This window comes from Bombyx mori, chromosome 9 (genome assembly GCF_030269925.1).
Source record: "Bombyx mori chromosome 9, ASM3026992v2".
Lineage (NCBI taxonomy): Eukaryota > Metazoa > Arthropoda > Insecta > Lepidoptera > Bombycidae > Bombyx > Bombyx mori.
The window spans coordinates 11,129,655-11,146,336 of NC_085115.1; the positions used below are offsets into that span (position 1 = coordinate 11,129,655).

The window sequence follows — 16,682 nt, forward strand, 5'->3', positions numbered from 1 at the left end:
ACTTCCTAACCTTTTTGCGTGGCTGACGCACAAACCGTGCAGGCCAAGAAATGGGAGAAAAAAAAAAAAAAAAAAAAAAAAAAGATACCGTACCTTTATTATTTTGTCTTTCTCACTAATACTTTGAATAAATTTTAATTTTAGAAACTAATATAAGTCTATCGGTTGAAGCTTGCTTCAACACAGATGAAATGTGGACTACAAAAACCTTTCTTACCAAAACTAAGCGTGGTAACATATTGAAGGTTAGGTTATGTTTATAGACGAAATCAAAATTGTACTTTTTTTGTATTTAATGTACATATCGCATTGTTTATTTATTTTTTGGTGTACAATAAAGAATACTCTCACTGTCTCTCCCTCTCTCAAAATATGTGAATGAAAGGCAGAATTGCAAATACATCTTATTTAACAATTAAAATTGAATCGGTTCAAATACTCCAAAAATATACCTAATGTTTAGCATTTAAAACAATTACAATTTAAAGACTATTATGTTTTGGAACCAATAAATGTACAACATCAACAGCGCTATTGATCTGTCATACTATAATAATAATATTTTTATGTTTCCTAGATTGTAAGAGAACATTACTTGCGTGACGATTTATTGTGCGGATCTGCAGCATGTAACACATGTCCACACAAAGATGATGAATTGGTATTGGAGACCTCTCCCGATTCTCCATGTGCTTTGTTCGATTTCCCACATTATCTAGTATTGGATACTAATGTTGTGTTACATCAAATAGATGTTTTGGAGGAAGATGCTTTGACTAATGTTATCATTTTACAAACTGTACTTGAGGAAGTGAAACATCAAAATACTGCAGTTTTCCAGAGATTGCTGGATATAATTTCCAACAAAAAGAGAAAGTTTTATTCATTTGTTAATGAACATCACAAGTAAGTATTTCTTTTATAAATTTCACAATAGAAATGGTTCCATTTTGGTATCAAAAGCTGGAGTTGAAGTATGAAATATTTTCATATATTTCACTAAAACGTTTAATCATAAAACCATGAAATTCATCCAAACCTTAAATTTCACCTACAGTTAAATCTTGCTAACAAGTCCAAATCGAAAGTGGATTGCAGTCAAATAATAAATGTCATATTTATATTGAATGCATTAATGCATAAGCAAAAAGTAACTATGAAATCTGGTTTTTATTCACACCTGTAGTTAGTATACTTGTGAACTGTTTCAAGTCTCATTATGATATTTTTAACAATTAAACATTGTTAAGTTATATGAAGTTCATATTCATAAATTATAAATGTGATAAATACACATAAAATGTACATATAAAACATGATTTTGAAATCTGATCCTTAAAAAACTACAAATACTATACCAATATTCAATTTATTTCACGCTTAGTTACTGACTATTAACCATTTTAAATAAAAAATACCAACAATTCCTTTGAAAAATTTTAATAGGCTAAATAATATGTAAATAATAAACTATTGTTAAATATTCTTAGGGATACCTATATAGAGCGCTCACCGGGTGAGAAACAAAATGATAGGAATGACAGATCTATACGTAAAGCAACATCTTGGTACGAATATCACTTGAGCATAAATAGCCTTGATGGAAAATTCCCAAAGATAATATTGGTGACGGATGATGAAAATAATCGAAAGCTTGCCCAAGAAGATGGCATTATTTGTTGTTCAAGTAAGGATTTTTTTAGACATTAACTTAGACTTGCTCAAAAATGCCGAATTAAGATATGAAAGATAATATAATTATAAATAACTTAATAAAAATATATATTAACCAAAATTTTCAGTTAAAGATTACATAGAAAACGTATCTGGATTTGTTGGTTTAGTGGATAAACTATCTAAGAATGTAATGCCTGAAACATGCTCTAAAGATGCATTATACCCTGCACATTTAACTCCATCACAAATACATGAGGGGATCCGCTGTGGCCAACTGTATCAAGGCACATATCATGCTTCTAGAGAAAATTTCTTGGAAGGAAATGCCAGTGTTAATGGTTTTGAAAAGTCGGTAAGTGAATATTAAAAAACTTTTGATTTACTCTTATTTAAAAGTAGACATTTTATTTTAAATTATTAAAGTTAGTACTGAATGGACTAATAATAAGTAATATTTTCTCTGCCAAAAATCTAAATGAATAGTGGTAGCACATGCCTTTCTTACAGTGACTAACTTCACAAGTCTATCACTACTTGTTCACTTATGTTTTTGGGGCACTGGATGACCACAAGTATGTTTTGAAACATTTAGAACACATTTTCAGATATTATTGCAAGGTCACATAGGCATAAACCGTGCTATAGATGGTGATATAGTTGCGATAGAAATTTTCCCTAAAGAAGAATGGCGGAAACCTAGTAATATAGTTCTAGAGGATAAAACTGAGGACCCTGAAAATATTTTAGAAGAAGAGACTGTTTTGCTTGATGCTGCAAAACCAGTAGATAATGATGACGAAATCACCCCTACAGGAAAAGTAGTAGGGATAATTAGAAGGAAATGGAGACAATATTGTGGAATTCTAATGCCTAGTAAATTTCATGGTGAGTTTGTTGATTTTTCAGAAGAAATGTTTGATGTAGTGATAATTATCATAATGCAGCTTTCAAGATAATTTCTGAATAATAAAAAATAAAAGACTCAATTATTTGTTTGAATAATATTATTTCGTGAGATTTTCAATTAAACACTAGAAATCATTTAAATTTAGGTGCAACACGTCATCTCTTCACACCAGCGGAGAAGAGAATTCCTCGTGTTCGTATCGAAACCAGACAGAGTGAAATACTGGCCTCGCAACGCATTTTGGTTGCTCTTGACTCTTGGCCCAGGAACAGCCGATATCCACTTGGACATCTTGTAAGAGCACTCGGGCCAATTGGTAAGATTAAATATATCGTAATAATATCTTTTGATTAACGGAATACATAATTTTGGGGTAGTTTTGACATTACACACTGTAACAAATCCAATACACATTATAGTTTGAATAGCCATTATTTTATTCATAAACATTGACTTCGAGTTTATTTTTTTATTGCTTAGATGTGTGGACGAGCTCACAGCCCACCTGGTGTTAAGTGGTTACTGGAGCCCATAGACATCTACAGCGTAAATGCGCCACACACCTTGAGATATAAGTTCTAAGATCTCAGTATAGTTACAACGGCTGCCCCACCCTTCAAACCGAAGCGCATTATTGCTTCACGGCAGAAATAGGCGGGCCGGTGGTACCTACCCGTGCGGACTCACAAGAGGTCCTACCACCAGTAAACGACGCTGTAGTCGGTTTTCTCTGCACCAATATCTCATTAGCCACAGGTGGCCTATGATTTTGCTATACATACAGGCTGTATGATAGTAGCCGACGCGGAAACTAGACTAAAAGCTACTAGCCACAGATAAATGTATATTTTTATTCATATACTTTTATTTTAGAATATTTTCTTGGATATATGGCTGAACGAGATCACGATCCACTTTGGGATTTAAGAGCTTAACTAAGTCGTAGATGTCACAACTTTAATGTCGCGACCTACTCTGAGAGACGCGTTGGAAATCTTATTTGTATTGTATATAACCTGTCTTGCTTGCTATAACTTACAAGCCCGTGCGGGCTTACAATATGCTCTACCGTCACTAAAGTACATTACATTTTAATTCTCCTTTATCAACCCCCTGTATAATCAGAAGACAGCTGAGTGCTTTGTGCGAAGCTGCTTAGTTGTATGGAGCTGCAACAGCGCCCCTAGCGGCAAACCTTGGGCGACTGTTCTAACTCCATACAAATTTGAGTTAACTTTTACGCGGTCGAGAAGTTAAAAAACTCGCACAAAGTACACTGGTAGACGCCCACTCCGCGTTCTTTCCCCTAAACCGTAGATCCCTCGCGTCAGTTTAATTATTATTAATTGCGTCCATGACGTACTATGTGAGACCTAAAACTTAATTGATTCCAGTACGGCTTTTTTATTTTTTTATCACTCACAGCCCCCCTGGTATTAAGTGGTTATTGGAGCCCATAGACGTCTACAACGTAAATGAGCCACCCACCTTGAGATATAAGTTCTAAGGTCTCAAGTATAGTTACAACGGCTTAGGAGTGGGTAATATCGGTTTTGCCGCGTATCGAATCGTATCTATATATCGAGGATCAATATCGGATATTGAATCTATATATTTTCTGAATCTGTATATTGATGGATGCTAGTAGATTTTCTCGATTCATGATATTTGAGATTTGAAACGATACGCTGATATAATATCGTAGTAGATATAGATTTAAGTCAACGTTTTACGGTTGGTTTTCTGATATCAATATATAATATGATCTTAAAGTAATAAAAAGAACCTGAAAATAAAAATATCAAAAAAACTTTCCTTCATGCTTTTACCAGGCTTAGGACTGGCTACATTATTTTCAGTTTTTAGTATTTTGTGTCTTAATTTAAAATTACAAAATATACCAAAAGAGTGTAGATTTCAAAAGTTTAATACAAACACAAGAAATAAACTCAATTATTTGGATTCAACTAAAAATAGAAAAATGTCTACTTTAAAAATCAAACACAAAAAACTTTTAAGTATTTATAAACACTTGTCCAAAAATTCTAGTTCAAGGTCAAAGCGCGTGAAATTAAATTCAACGATGCAAATAGGCTATATTGCATTCAAGTTAGGGTCGAAAGTTGAAACTTCTTTCCTTAATTGTATCCTGCTGATACGCTAAGAATAATCTACAGACATATGGACTTAAATATAAGGTTTACAATTGTATGGATAATGCCTGTTTCTGTTTCATTCATCACATGATATCCCTATCGTGCGTTCACTCACTCTGGCCGATTCGATACGAACCAAACGAATATTGCTGATATTAACGAATCGGTACGATATGCCGATGCGCATCACATCGAGCAATATCGTGTATCGGCTGATATCGAAATATAGATTTCGATTCACGAATCGGTCCGATATGGCGATGCGCATCACATCGAGCAATATCGTGTATCGGCTGATATCGATATATAGATTTCGTGCGGGACGATATCGGATTCAACGATATTGCTGCGATATATAGATATTGAATCTATATACGATTTATATCACCCACTCCTACAACGGCTGCCCCACCCTTCAAACTGAAACGCATTATTGCCTCACGGCAGAAATAGCCAGGGTGGCACCTACCCGTGCGGACTTACAAGAGGTCCTACCACCAGTAAAAAATTATATAATGCATCGCATTATACAGTAAAGGATAAAGGCTATGACGTATTACCGTATTCCCGGTTTACCCGTATTCTTAGACAGTTATCATCATCATCATCATCAGCCTAAAGCGGTCCACTGATGGATATAGGTCTCTCCCAATCCTCACCAGTGAACCCGGTCCTTCGGCTCTCCTATTCCACCTCTTGCCGGCCGCCGTTCGAAGGTCATCGCACCAGTAATATTGCTGCGATATTCTTATAAAAACTATTCCACGTCGTTTAGGTGACAAGGATGCAGAAAACGAGGTCATACTGCTAGAGCACGACGTTCCTCACGCGAGATTCAGCGAAGCCGTACTCAACTGTCTACCGCCCAACGATTGGACTATACCTGAAGAGGTAATTAATATTTAACAGAATTTATATAAAAAAGCATTATTTTAAGCTTTAGCTGTTTATTATTTTTTATTTCTCATCCTAAAATTGATTTGAGGGGATTTAATAGTAAAAGCCTCTGCGCCGATAAGGTGTGAGCGAAGGGCGACCGTGGTCCAATGGGTACATCGCCGGGCGTATTACGACGTAAATTCAAAATGTTAAAATTTATAAATTCTTTAACGGAGATTACGATTCTTTGCAATGGTTATAAAGTCTTCTATAATAACCGGCCTGCCGGCTTCTAAGTAAGGAGAGACAAGACCTTATCAGCGTATCTACACCTTTTTCTTCACCTTATCCCACTAGGTAACTATACTGAGATCTTAGAACTTATATCTCAAGATGGGTGGCGCATTTACGTTGTAGATGTCTATGGGCTCCAGTAACCACTTTACTCCTTAGGTGGGCTATGAACTCGTCCAACCATCTAAGCAAAAAAAAAAAAAAAGGTGGGGTCGGCACAGCTATTTTTTCTCTTCCATTCTCTTCTATCAGCCGTCAGGTTAACACTCATTCCTCTCTCTCTCTTAACGTCATTCACATACTCCATCCATGTCTTCTACGGTCGACCTCTTCCCCCTCTACCTTGTATTACCATTTCCATAATCTCCTAGTCACATGCATGCGTACACATCAGCGGATCTACACTATTAAATAAAATTCTTGTTACGTTAACAGGAAAGGCAGAAACGTGTAGATCTACGCGACGTGTGCGTATGTTCCGTGGATCCGCCCGGGTGCACGGACATAGACGACGCGCTGCACGCCCGCAGGCTGGGCTCCAGCGACGGGCTCGCGACCTACGAAGTGGGCGTGCACATCGCTGACGTCACGTACTTCGTGAAGCCCGACACCGCCCTGGACAAGGAGGCCGCTTCGAGGTCAACTACAGTATATCTCGTCGACAGGAGGATCGATATGGTGCCGGGTAAGGTTTCTGTGACTACCGTCAAATATTACGTGTTACAAGTTTCATGTAAGTGTCGACTATTGGACGAATTCCAAAAGAACGGTGAGCCAACGCGTAGAAAACGAACGAACACTGTTTTTTTTTATTTATATTGGAAAATAAAAAGCTTATACAGTCAGACGGACGGTAGTTTTAAATGTATGCAGTAACTAATTCGATTATACATTTTAAAAAACAAATTGAAGTTAAAGTATTTTATTGAAGCAACAAACTTTGTTAAAGGGTCATCTCTGGGCGATGAATTATATAAATACTTATGTGTTTTGCATTTTAAACTTATTTATCAATGTATTTGGAATTGTCGAATGGATAAAAAAAAATCAAATGGAACAGACATAAATCATATTTCTCGAGTGCCTCGAGACATGTCCTTATTCACACGAGGCTCGTGAAGAGGACTTAACGTTAGGCAGCGGCTTGGCTCTACCCCTGGCATTGCTGACGTTCATGAGCGACGGTAATTACTCACCATCAGGTGGGTCGTATGCTCGTCTGCCTACAAGGCCAAAAAATTCATAAGTCAAAAACAACCCATAAAAAATTGTTTTTAATTGAATTGTATGTTTTTGTTTTAGAGTTACTTAGCTCGAACCTGTGCTCACTTAGAGGCGGCGAAGAAAGGCTCGCCTTCTCGTGCGTGTGGGAGATGGACGAGAACGCTAATGTCTTGTCTACGAAATTCCACAAAAGTATCATAAAGGTAAAGCATTCTTATAAATCATATTGTTTAAATATATCAATACGAATTGATATTGATATAACAAAGAGACGCAGTAGACTATATCTATACTTAGTGCGATTTTCATGTAAATTATTTGTCCTATTTAGATCTGAATAGTGTCTAAGGCTAGTCTAATTAAATCAAACTACACACTTGAACAAATTGTATCTTATATGTATGTATATAGCGAATTATCATTCATTGTTCCGAAACTCCGTTTTGGCACAGACACTTATACGATGTAGAGATTTTTAGGGAGATTTTTACCTACCAGTTATCAGGGTAACGGTTTCTATAGAAACGGTAGCTTATAGACTAGAAAGTTAGAAAGCAACTATTTATCCCGGGAAACTACAACTTTTTTAATTTTGTTTTTAAAACAAAATTCACCGCTCCTCATATAACCTATGTATGTATATATGTATGTATGCATACAATTAAAATATTTGGGGAACGCGAGGAGTGAAGTTGTGTAATTTGTTTTATTTTTTCTATTTAGTGTTTCTTCGGGTTTAAATGTGTAATAACGGTGGTTTATTAATTGTTTAATATCTGTGAGAGTGCACAAATGTGGAAAAATGGAACAAAGCTGCTGGACGAAACTTCTCGAGATCCTCCAAAAAGTCCACTAAAAAAATCTCAGTAAATGACCACTATTTTACTGAGATTATATTTCATCCCATTTCATTTCACTTTCATAAAAATAAGAATATATATTAAAATAAGACATGACTTAAAGGTCTCAGTTACCAGGTCATAAAATCACTTAAAAATAATCAAAAAAAATCTGGGTTTTGTTATTGATGTCTGTATTATTATAAATTAACAGTCAAAAGCTGCGATGACTTACGAAGAGGCTCAGATCGCAATCGACGATTCGAGTCGCAAAGACGAGATAGCGAAATCTCTGCGCGTACTCAACAAACTCGCTAAGAAACTTAAGAAAAAGCGATTGGACAGTGGGGCCCTGTTACTGGCCTCGCCCGAGATCCGATTTCAGGTAAGACGGTCAATTAACTATACTGTTAAATAATTGAGACACCATGACCTCATGACTCAAGGTGGGTGGTGGCATTTACCTCGTAGATGTCTATGGGCTCCGGTAAACACTTAACACCAGGTACTCCACGAGCTCGTCCACCCATCTAAGCAATTAATTTAAAAAAAAAAACGTCGGCTTCATGCATGGATGTGCCATCGAATGAATTGTATTAAGGACTCTATAGATATATTCTATATGTAACGAAACAGGGATATACTCGCCTAATGCATTATTAAAGCATAACTTCACCTTTTAGTTAGTTCATATTCCAGGAAGCTGCAATGGAATGTAAAGACAGCTGGCATTCATTGCCGCATTACTATAGAAAGTTTAATGTTGATTGTGAGTTAATGCGGGTAGTTATCAGCTATCTTGCCTATCAAAGGACACTACCGTGTGACGGGTGGTAGAATAGTTGAACATCACAATTGCAGATCACGATCGATTATATAATCGATAAGTGAATGCGAATTTACGGTATATTTTTAAGGAAACGTCGTATTTAGGTATACATATTTCGTTACATCAAAGAGATAAAGGTATGACGTAAATAGGAAGAGTGCTATGTATTCTGATGTCACGGGAGTGGAGAGAATGACGATTGCACAACGATGCAAAGTGATTTTCAAAACTCTTGAGTAAAATGGCGGTGATTTAGTAAAAAAATGTATATTGGCAACACACTGACAGTGTCAACTCTCTTATAAAAATTACGAGTACCGCAACTTTGTTTCTGTCGCTTAATATTATGTATAACACCAGTAATCCTATACCAAACTTTAATAAAAAAAAAAAAACCCAACTTGAGATATGAGTCAATATCCGTATTATTGTAATACGGCTATTATTTTATGTATTGTCAAACTGATTCGTTCTACTTTCGAGCTTTTTAATTTTTTTGTGATCAAAATCTGCCGACTTCTACAGGTAGACTCTGAGACTCACGACCCAATCGAAGTGCAAGCCAAGAAGATAGTTGACACTAACTCAATGGTAGAAGAATTCATGTTGTTAGCCAATACCAGCGTGGCTCAGAAGATTCTAGAAGAATTCCCTCAATGTGCCATGTTGCGGAGACACCCGGCGCCGCCTCCTGCTAATTTTGATACTTTCTTAAAAGCTGCGAGACAACAGGTGAGCTTGCTAAATGTTACATTTTTATAGATGACTAAATAAACTGCAATTATTGATACTTTTTTACTTCTTGCACCACTACACCTTATATCTGTCGTTAAGTATGTCAGAGTATGTATTCCAATTTGTATGGTTAGGACACTCGTCAACTGATGAATGAGACTTATTAAAGTCTTGTCTCAAAATGGCCAAGCATTATGGTGTCTTTTGGCTATCGGCATAAAAATATACAAAAAAATTAAAGGAGAATATTTAATGCAATTATTTTGCTCATATAATTTTAATGTTTTTATTGCATAGAGGGGTTAATGATCTCACGGCACATTCACCTGTAGCCATAGTTATCAAACCTTGAATGCTGCTACGCCGATTAATTCGAATGTACAACAATTGTCTTACCGTTCAAATCGCAACGTATTACTGCTTCATCAAAGGTTAGCAATGCGGTGGTACCCACCACAAAACGCTGTACGACTATAGCTGCTTTCAGACTACGCTATACTTATAGTACCATATAGTACAGCAGCCTTTACTTGTCCATAACAATATATGGTGTGCGATATTGTTCTGCTATGAACTACATATATACTATATGCTTTTTAATACGCTTTTTATTAGCTTCAGACGTATGTATGTTTGTAACGGAATCTTTGAACATGATTTTGATCCCCTTCAAAACGTCGGATTAACTTGAAATTTGATATACTATTAAGGGCCGATGACAATACAAAATAAAAAAAAATTGAAAATTTTTAAATTCAACTAAAAACTGAAAAATAAATAATAGTTTAAAAAAACTATATTAACAAAATACGCTTTTATAGAAAATCCCACTAAAAAATAGGAAAATAAACTTTAATAAATTTGAATTAAAAATAATGTAAGAAAAAATGAGTTTTATTGTAAAAAAGCGTGGGGTGCATGGTATCAGTAGTTATAAATATTTTATGAACAGATATTAGTAGAAGGGTTATTTTGATAATATCCTAAAAAGCACTTCACGCTTTTTTTTTACAATAAAATCATTTTTTTTTGCACTATTTTTAATTCAAATTTATTGAAATTTATATTCTATTTTTTAGTTTTTTATTTATTATAGCGTAGTTTGAACGCGGCTTAATTAAAAACTGCAAACTTTTCAGGGCTTCGAAATCGACGTGTCAACGAACAAATCGTTTTCGAAATCGCTGAACGAGGCCGTGATACCGGAGCGGCCGTTCTTCAACACGCTGCTGCGCATAATGGCGACGCGCTGCATGCAGCAGGCCGCGTACTTCGTGAGCGGGAGCCTCGCCGCCGACCACTACTACCACTACGGACTGGCCTGTCCCATCTACACGCACTTCACCTCGCCCATACGGAGGTACGTAGCGGCTCTTGCCTTTAACACGTAGACTGCCGTGTAGGTCACCGGTGCCCTACGCGGCGCACTGAAGTTTTTTTTTATTGCTTTCATGAGCGGACGAGCTCACAGCCCACCTAGTGTTACGGCGTCAATGCGCCACCCACCTTGAGATATAAGTTCTAAGGCCTCAAGTATAGTTATAGCGGCTGGCCCACCCTTCAAACCGAAACGCATTGCTGCTTCACGGCAGAAATAGGGACCTACCCGCGCGGACTCACAAGAGGTCCTGCCACCAGTAAAATGTCGATTTCTCTCTTCGATTTTCTTATTAAGGCGCCGGAATATCTAATAGAACCTGAGAAAGACGAACCCGAACAATACTGAGAATGTATCGATTTCTAACAGACATATAAGACTAAAACGTAAATTAAGAGACAAATAAAAGCTAAGTTAGGTAATTCAGGTGCTTTAGTGACAGAAATCGACATTATTACTTCAGTGCACCGCTTAGGGCACCGGTGACCTACATGGCAACGACAACTTCAACCGTGGTGGGGAGGACCCTAAATCGTACCCTAAATCACCTCGTGTGGCATACGCACATTCGCCTTTCGCACCAACATGTCTATTCTGAGAGAGCTTCATATCAAAAGTAGACTTTCCACTATATGCTTTCGTACGGTGTTGGATTTCTTCGGACATATTGCTCGTAAAGAGGGTCACAATCTAGAATAGCAGATGGTGACAGGAAAGGTAGATGGCAAACGTCCCAGAGGACGCAGTCCCACGAGATGGTCGGACCAAATATGATCTTCTCTAAACATCAACTTCTACAATGCGCCCTTCATGAAGCTAAGGATCGCGGCAGATAGAGGAAAATCGTACGGGAGAAATTGATGCAGCGGGGGAATCACGACCCTCAGTAATCAGGAAACCTCAGGACCCTCAGGAAAACCACGCGAGGAGGTATAGGCAAATTGTAATTCGATTTGTATTGTTTACCCTAAACTCTAATGTCGCTTCGGGCGAGCTCAAGATTTAGGGACGATTATCCCCACCATCGCTGTCCCAATATCGCCACTGATTTTAGGGTCGTTTGTGGGCCGCATAAGTTGATAAAAATGTGTATGGTTAAGTATTCTGTCCGGGCGCGGTGTGCAGGTACGCGGACGTGGTGGTGCACCGGCTGCTGGCGGCGAGCGTGGCGGGGGCGGGCCCGCACGCCGCGCTGCTGGACGCGCGCCGCCAGGCCGCGCTCGCCGACACACTCAACTACCGGCACCGCCACGCGCAGCTCGCCGGCCGCGCCTCCGTGGCGCTCAACACTCACGTGCGTACACTCACGCCAACCACGATACCGATTCACTATCGAACAATACGATAATTCAGGCCGCGAATACAAAGTCACGATACGATACTGATTCACTGTCGAACAATACGATAATTCAGGCCGCGAATACAAAGTCACGATACGATACTGATTCACTATCGAACAATACGATAATTCAGGCCGCGTATACAGTCCCCGGCACGTAACTTGGGAAGAGTAGTTAGATGCATACAAGTCGTTTTTTAGATCTCTTTGGTTGTCAAGCGGGACGCGGGGAATGTCGTAGTACCGTTCCGAGCGCGCGATTGGTGAGTCAGACGACCCTCCACTCCCGCACCGCGTCTACGTTCCGTTCGCTCCCGATTACACTTGCGTGTGACAGTTTTTTGTTGAATTAAGTGCACTATGCGCGACCTAACCCTCACTAAGCCAAAACCTTGCCAACTTACGTGTCGGCAAGTATACAAAGTTATTGCTGAACAACGCATCTACAGATGATTCTAGAAACAATCACTTAAGACGTTAGTAGTAAACCTAGTAGTTTATATAGGTAAGCTTTTTTAATTAAAAATAAACATAAGGAATCAGAATTTAGTAATTTCCTTTAAGATTCCGTGTTCATTATTATATACTAATACTAGCTGACCCGGCAAACGTTGTCTTGCCATATATAAGATTTCTAGAGAATTTCTAGTGTAGAAAAAAAATTACTAACTTATTGGAAGTGTATAAGGATGTGCAATATGAGTGAAAAAGGCCTGGAGCGCTGTGAACGATGAGGGAATGTTGTTTAAAAATAACAAAACACCGAACATTAATTGTTTTAATTTATTAAAAGTAATAATTATATATATATATAATTAATTTATTACATAATATTAATCTCTTAATACTGCAGCGTGAACAATATTTTTTGTTAGCCCGTCTTTAGCTAATACAAACAAACTTGATGATTTACCCACTCGAGAGCATACAACGTATAATTGTCCGTGTGAAAAACATGGTGTGCTCAAATCTAAGCCACAAACAGACATTGTTTGGCCTTGGGATTTATTAATAGTCATTGCAAATGGCAATCTAATCGGAAATTGAATACGCTTAAATTGAATTGACACATCTGTGGGTATAATAGGTATTCGTGCTATCAATATATTTTCACCTCGAAACTTGCCATTTAAAATGGTGCCTTCGATAACTTTTTTCATTAATTTTTAATGACTAATCGCGTACCGTTGCATAGCCGTGGCGGGTTCAAATTACGAAGCAAAATAATTGGAGATCCAACCTTCAATTGTAAATTATGTGGTGGCATGCCTGGCAAATCCAGTGAGTTCAAAAACTCTGTTGGAAAATTTACAGCTTCAGTGTCATCGCAAACTGTATCAATAGATTTATATGATACCAAGTCCCCTGGCAATAACTGTTGTATCTTCAGATTTAAAATGTCAACATCCACATCTTTTGCAGCTAACATTGCTCTTTCTGCAAACCACTCGAGATTTATGTAATTCGTGTGTACATCGGGAAATATTTGTTCAATGAGAGCATTTTGCGAATCAATGATAGTGCAGAAATCATTCGCTAATTTTATGTATCCAGTTTCAGCTATAGTGACTTTTCCATCGCCGATATCTAAGAGTTGTTTTGAAAATTTTTCAGCGGATGGATCTTGAAGCATTTGAACGCGCATATTTACTTTCAGCTGTACTATTTCAACATTACGCCACAATGTAGATGATTTTAAGCAGGCGTTGATTTCATCATTCACCTGAAAGGACTAACAGAGTGCCACCAAATAGTTTGTCGTTGTTTTTAATATCTTTCAATGTCCTGTTCAAGGCCTCAAGCGAATGTTTGTGTGCCATGGTACATTCATATTTTCCACTCTAAATACCGCCATGTCACTGCCTTTGTGGACATACTTGCAAATGTATTTGATGCTCTTCACAAAACTGCAGAACTCAACATTAGTATGAACATTGTATGTTTTGCTCAGCAGGGGCGAATATGGCACGACCCAACGATTGTCAATATCAATGTCTGTGTTGCTGATGTTTTTAATAAATGATTGTCCGCATAATCTGTATTCCTTCGACGATATATTGGATATCCGTCGACATTTGTGATATTATCGTTAGTGAAATCTTTAGGGATTTTTTTTGTAGATTTTCCATCTGACATGCAAGGCGATGAACTAAAAACGTTTAACTACTACGCTTGAAGCATAAACACTAATAATAGCCGAAAACTGTAGAGGTAACATCCCTACTCCGTGCTGTTTACAGGGTGAGAAGTGACACCTGTAGACATCTGGCGGGGATAACTAATTAAATGACGATTGATCAGTTTTCGACCGGAGAGGAAAAATTATTAAATTACTAAAATGGCTATTAAAAAATAAGGGTTAATCGTAGAAGGGTGAAAATTGAGGATTGTATGTATTTTTGTATGTTGTATCATAAAAAAATTGTAATTAAAATTTTTGTCTAAAAATTAAAAAAAAAAATTTAGGGTTGGACTACCCCTAACATTTAGGGAGATGAAAAATAGATGTTGGCCGATTCTCATAGATACCGGATAAGCACAAAAAATTTCATCAAAATCGGTCAAGCCGTTTCGGAGGAGTATGGCAACGAAAACTGTGACACGAGAATTTTATATATTAGATGTTTGTTTGTCTTAAGAAGAAAGCATGACACAAATCAAAGAAGAAATAAATATTTTTTTTAAATGAAATATATGAATTATTTTGTTAATATCTTTCAGATTTTATTCAAGAACAGAGTAGAAATAGAGTCTGCAGTTGTACTGGCTGTGAAGCGGAACGCCCTGCAAGTATTGATACCTAAATATGGACTGGAAGGACCTCTGTATTTACCATCTGAAAAATTCACGTATAATGAAGAGGTGCGTAGAAAAGAAACTGAGCTGTTATTGTCATTGTCAATGATGTGAGATCTGGTGAAATGTATTTTATGTTACATGTATATAGATCTATAAATGAGCCGTCCGCCCATAAGTGGTTACGGGAAATCACCTTTTTTTAACAGTACATTTTTCTCACACAAGTTCACACTAGTGGCGCCATGTCGTTTGTCAAAATATTGTATTCAGAAATAATAATAAAAAATACTCTAGTACGACACCGGAATCAACACTAACATTCGCATTCGCATTTTCGCAGGAACACGTTCAGAAATGCGGGGACGTCGTGCTGAAAACGTTCGACGAGCTAACGGTCCGTCTCAGCTTGGACAGCTCGAATCTTCAGCACAGGAAGCTCGTGTTCGAGCTGGTCGAGCCGCACGTGCCCGGCTTCAGCTACGTGCCGGACGCGGGGAACATGGAAGTCGACGACGTCGCAGACACCGCAGCGCCAAGCTCGGAAAAGACTCACAAGAAGAGAGAGATCCCAGCCGCCGCTGCCCCGAAACCCAGTAAAAAGAGGAAATCCAGAAGGAAATGAGGTGTGAAATAAAATACAAAATGTAATAAAATATGGTATTTTATATTGTGAATCCTGTGCATTTTGTATTATTGAAATTTATTTTTTAACCGACTTCAAAAAAAGTTGGTTCACAATTTTCCACTGTATTTTTTACGTTAACGTAGTACTTTTTTTAGGTGAACCTATTAGCATGATTCAGCTCTATGAGTTATCCTTAATAATGCATATTTTAATTGATTTCTTTATTTGTTAAAAAGAAAATATCATCAGTCTTCTGTTTTGTCAAAATTATGTATCGTTCAATACATTATTGATTTTAATATTGCTCGTATACAGTATTTAGAATTTGAAAATATTTGAATCTCATTTCTCTTAAGATCATAGTCATATTCGTTCAGTCCCACATTACATTACATTACATTAAAAAGTTGCCTCACTCTTTCCCTCGCAACTTAAAACTTGCTTCGGTCGACTAGTGTATATTGCACTGCATCGTCGCAATTGTTACGAATTCGTCAGTGGTGCGTCATTCTGCGTCGCAATGGCGGCGGACTGACAGCTGTCAAAACCGGCGGCCTCAGTCCGCTCGAGCTGGTGACGTCACGCGACGTTTCTGCCTCGTAAGTGTCGTCAGCTTCTCGAGTTTCGACCGCAGTAGGGATGTCGGGCTGTAGTGTTGTGGCTATGCGAGATATTTCCGTATCGACTTTATTGATTAGTTGCTCGACTGCGACGGGCCATCGCGTGGTGGGGGCGGAATGTGACGGAGACAGCCTCGCGTCCGCCATCACGGCCAGCCTCACCGTCTCCCCGTATTGTATCACTGTTAGTGACATACCTGCAACAAAGGAACTATTTTGATCAGTCGATCCGGAGGTTTTATTTTTATTTTTTATTGGTTAGGTAGGTGGATGAGCTCACAGCCCACCTGGTATTAAGTTCTAAGGTCTCAGGTATAGTTAACACTATTATAACACTATTATACCTATTACTATAGCAAAAGAGTTCGCTTTCTTGTTTAA

The 16,682-nt window shown here is 37.8% G+C and overlaps 2 protein-coding genes across 3 annotated transcripts in view; one reads left to right on the top strand and one right to left on the bottom strand.

The window, feature by feature from the left end:
• On the top strand, positions 1-15,730 carry LOC101744670 (exosome complex exonuclease RRP44). Its single transcript, XM_038013090.2, has 15 exons — positions 1-245; positions 578-906; positions 1,491-1,687; positions 1,803-2,029; positions 2,283-2,562; positions 2,730-2,900; positions 5,516-5,631; positions 6,349-6,598; positions 7,216-7,340; positions 8,191-8,361; positions 9,331-9,537; positions 10,680-10,900; positions 12,044-12,212; positions 14,979-15,119; positions 15,397-15,730. The coding sequence occupies exons 1-15, from the start codon at positions 192-194 to the stop codon at positions 15,676-15,678; spliced, it is 2,940 nt and encodes a 979-aa protein (XP_037869018.1). The 5' UTR covers positions 1-191; the 3' UTR covers positions 15,679-15,730.
• Positions 15,702-16,682, bottom strand: part of LOC101744812 (uncharacterized) — a 15,362-nt gene continuing 14,381 nt past the window's right edge. For both annotated transcript variants that reach the window (XM_038013092.2, XM_062670157.1), the window contains exon 9: positions 15,702-16,498. In XM_038013092.2, the coding sequence (XP_037869020.1) occupies positions 16,176-16,498 (323 nt within the window). In that variant the 3' untranslated portion in view covers positions 15,702-16,175. The remainder of the gene's footprint in view (positions 16,499-16,682) is intronic.

Coding starts and splice junctions, on each gene's coding strand:
- LOC101744670 (XM_038013090.2), top strand. CDS start 192: ATGTGGACTACAAAAACCTTTCTTACCAAAACTAAGCGTGGTAACATA. Junction 2,030..2,282: donor TTAATGGTTTTGAAAAGTCG/GTAAGTGAATAT, acceptor ACACATTTTCAG/ATATTATTGCAAGGTCACAT. Junction 7,341..8,190: donor TCCACAAAAGTATCATAAAG/GTAAAGCATTCT, acceptor ATAAATTAACAG/TCAAAAGCTGCGATGACTTA.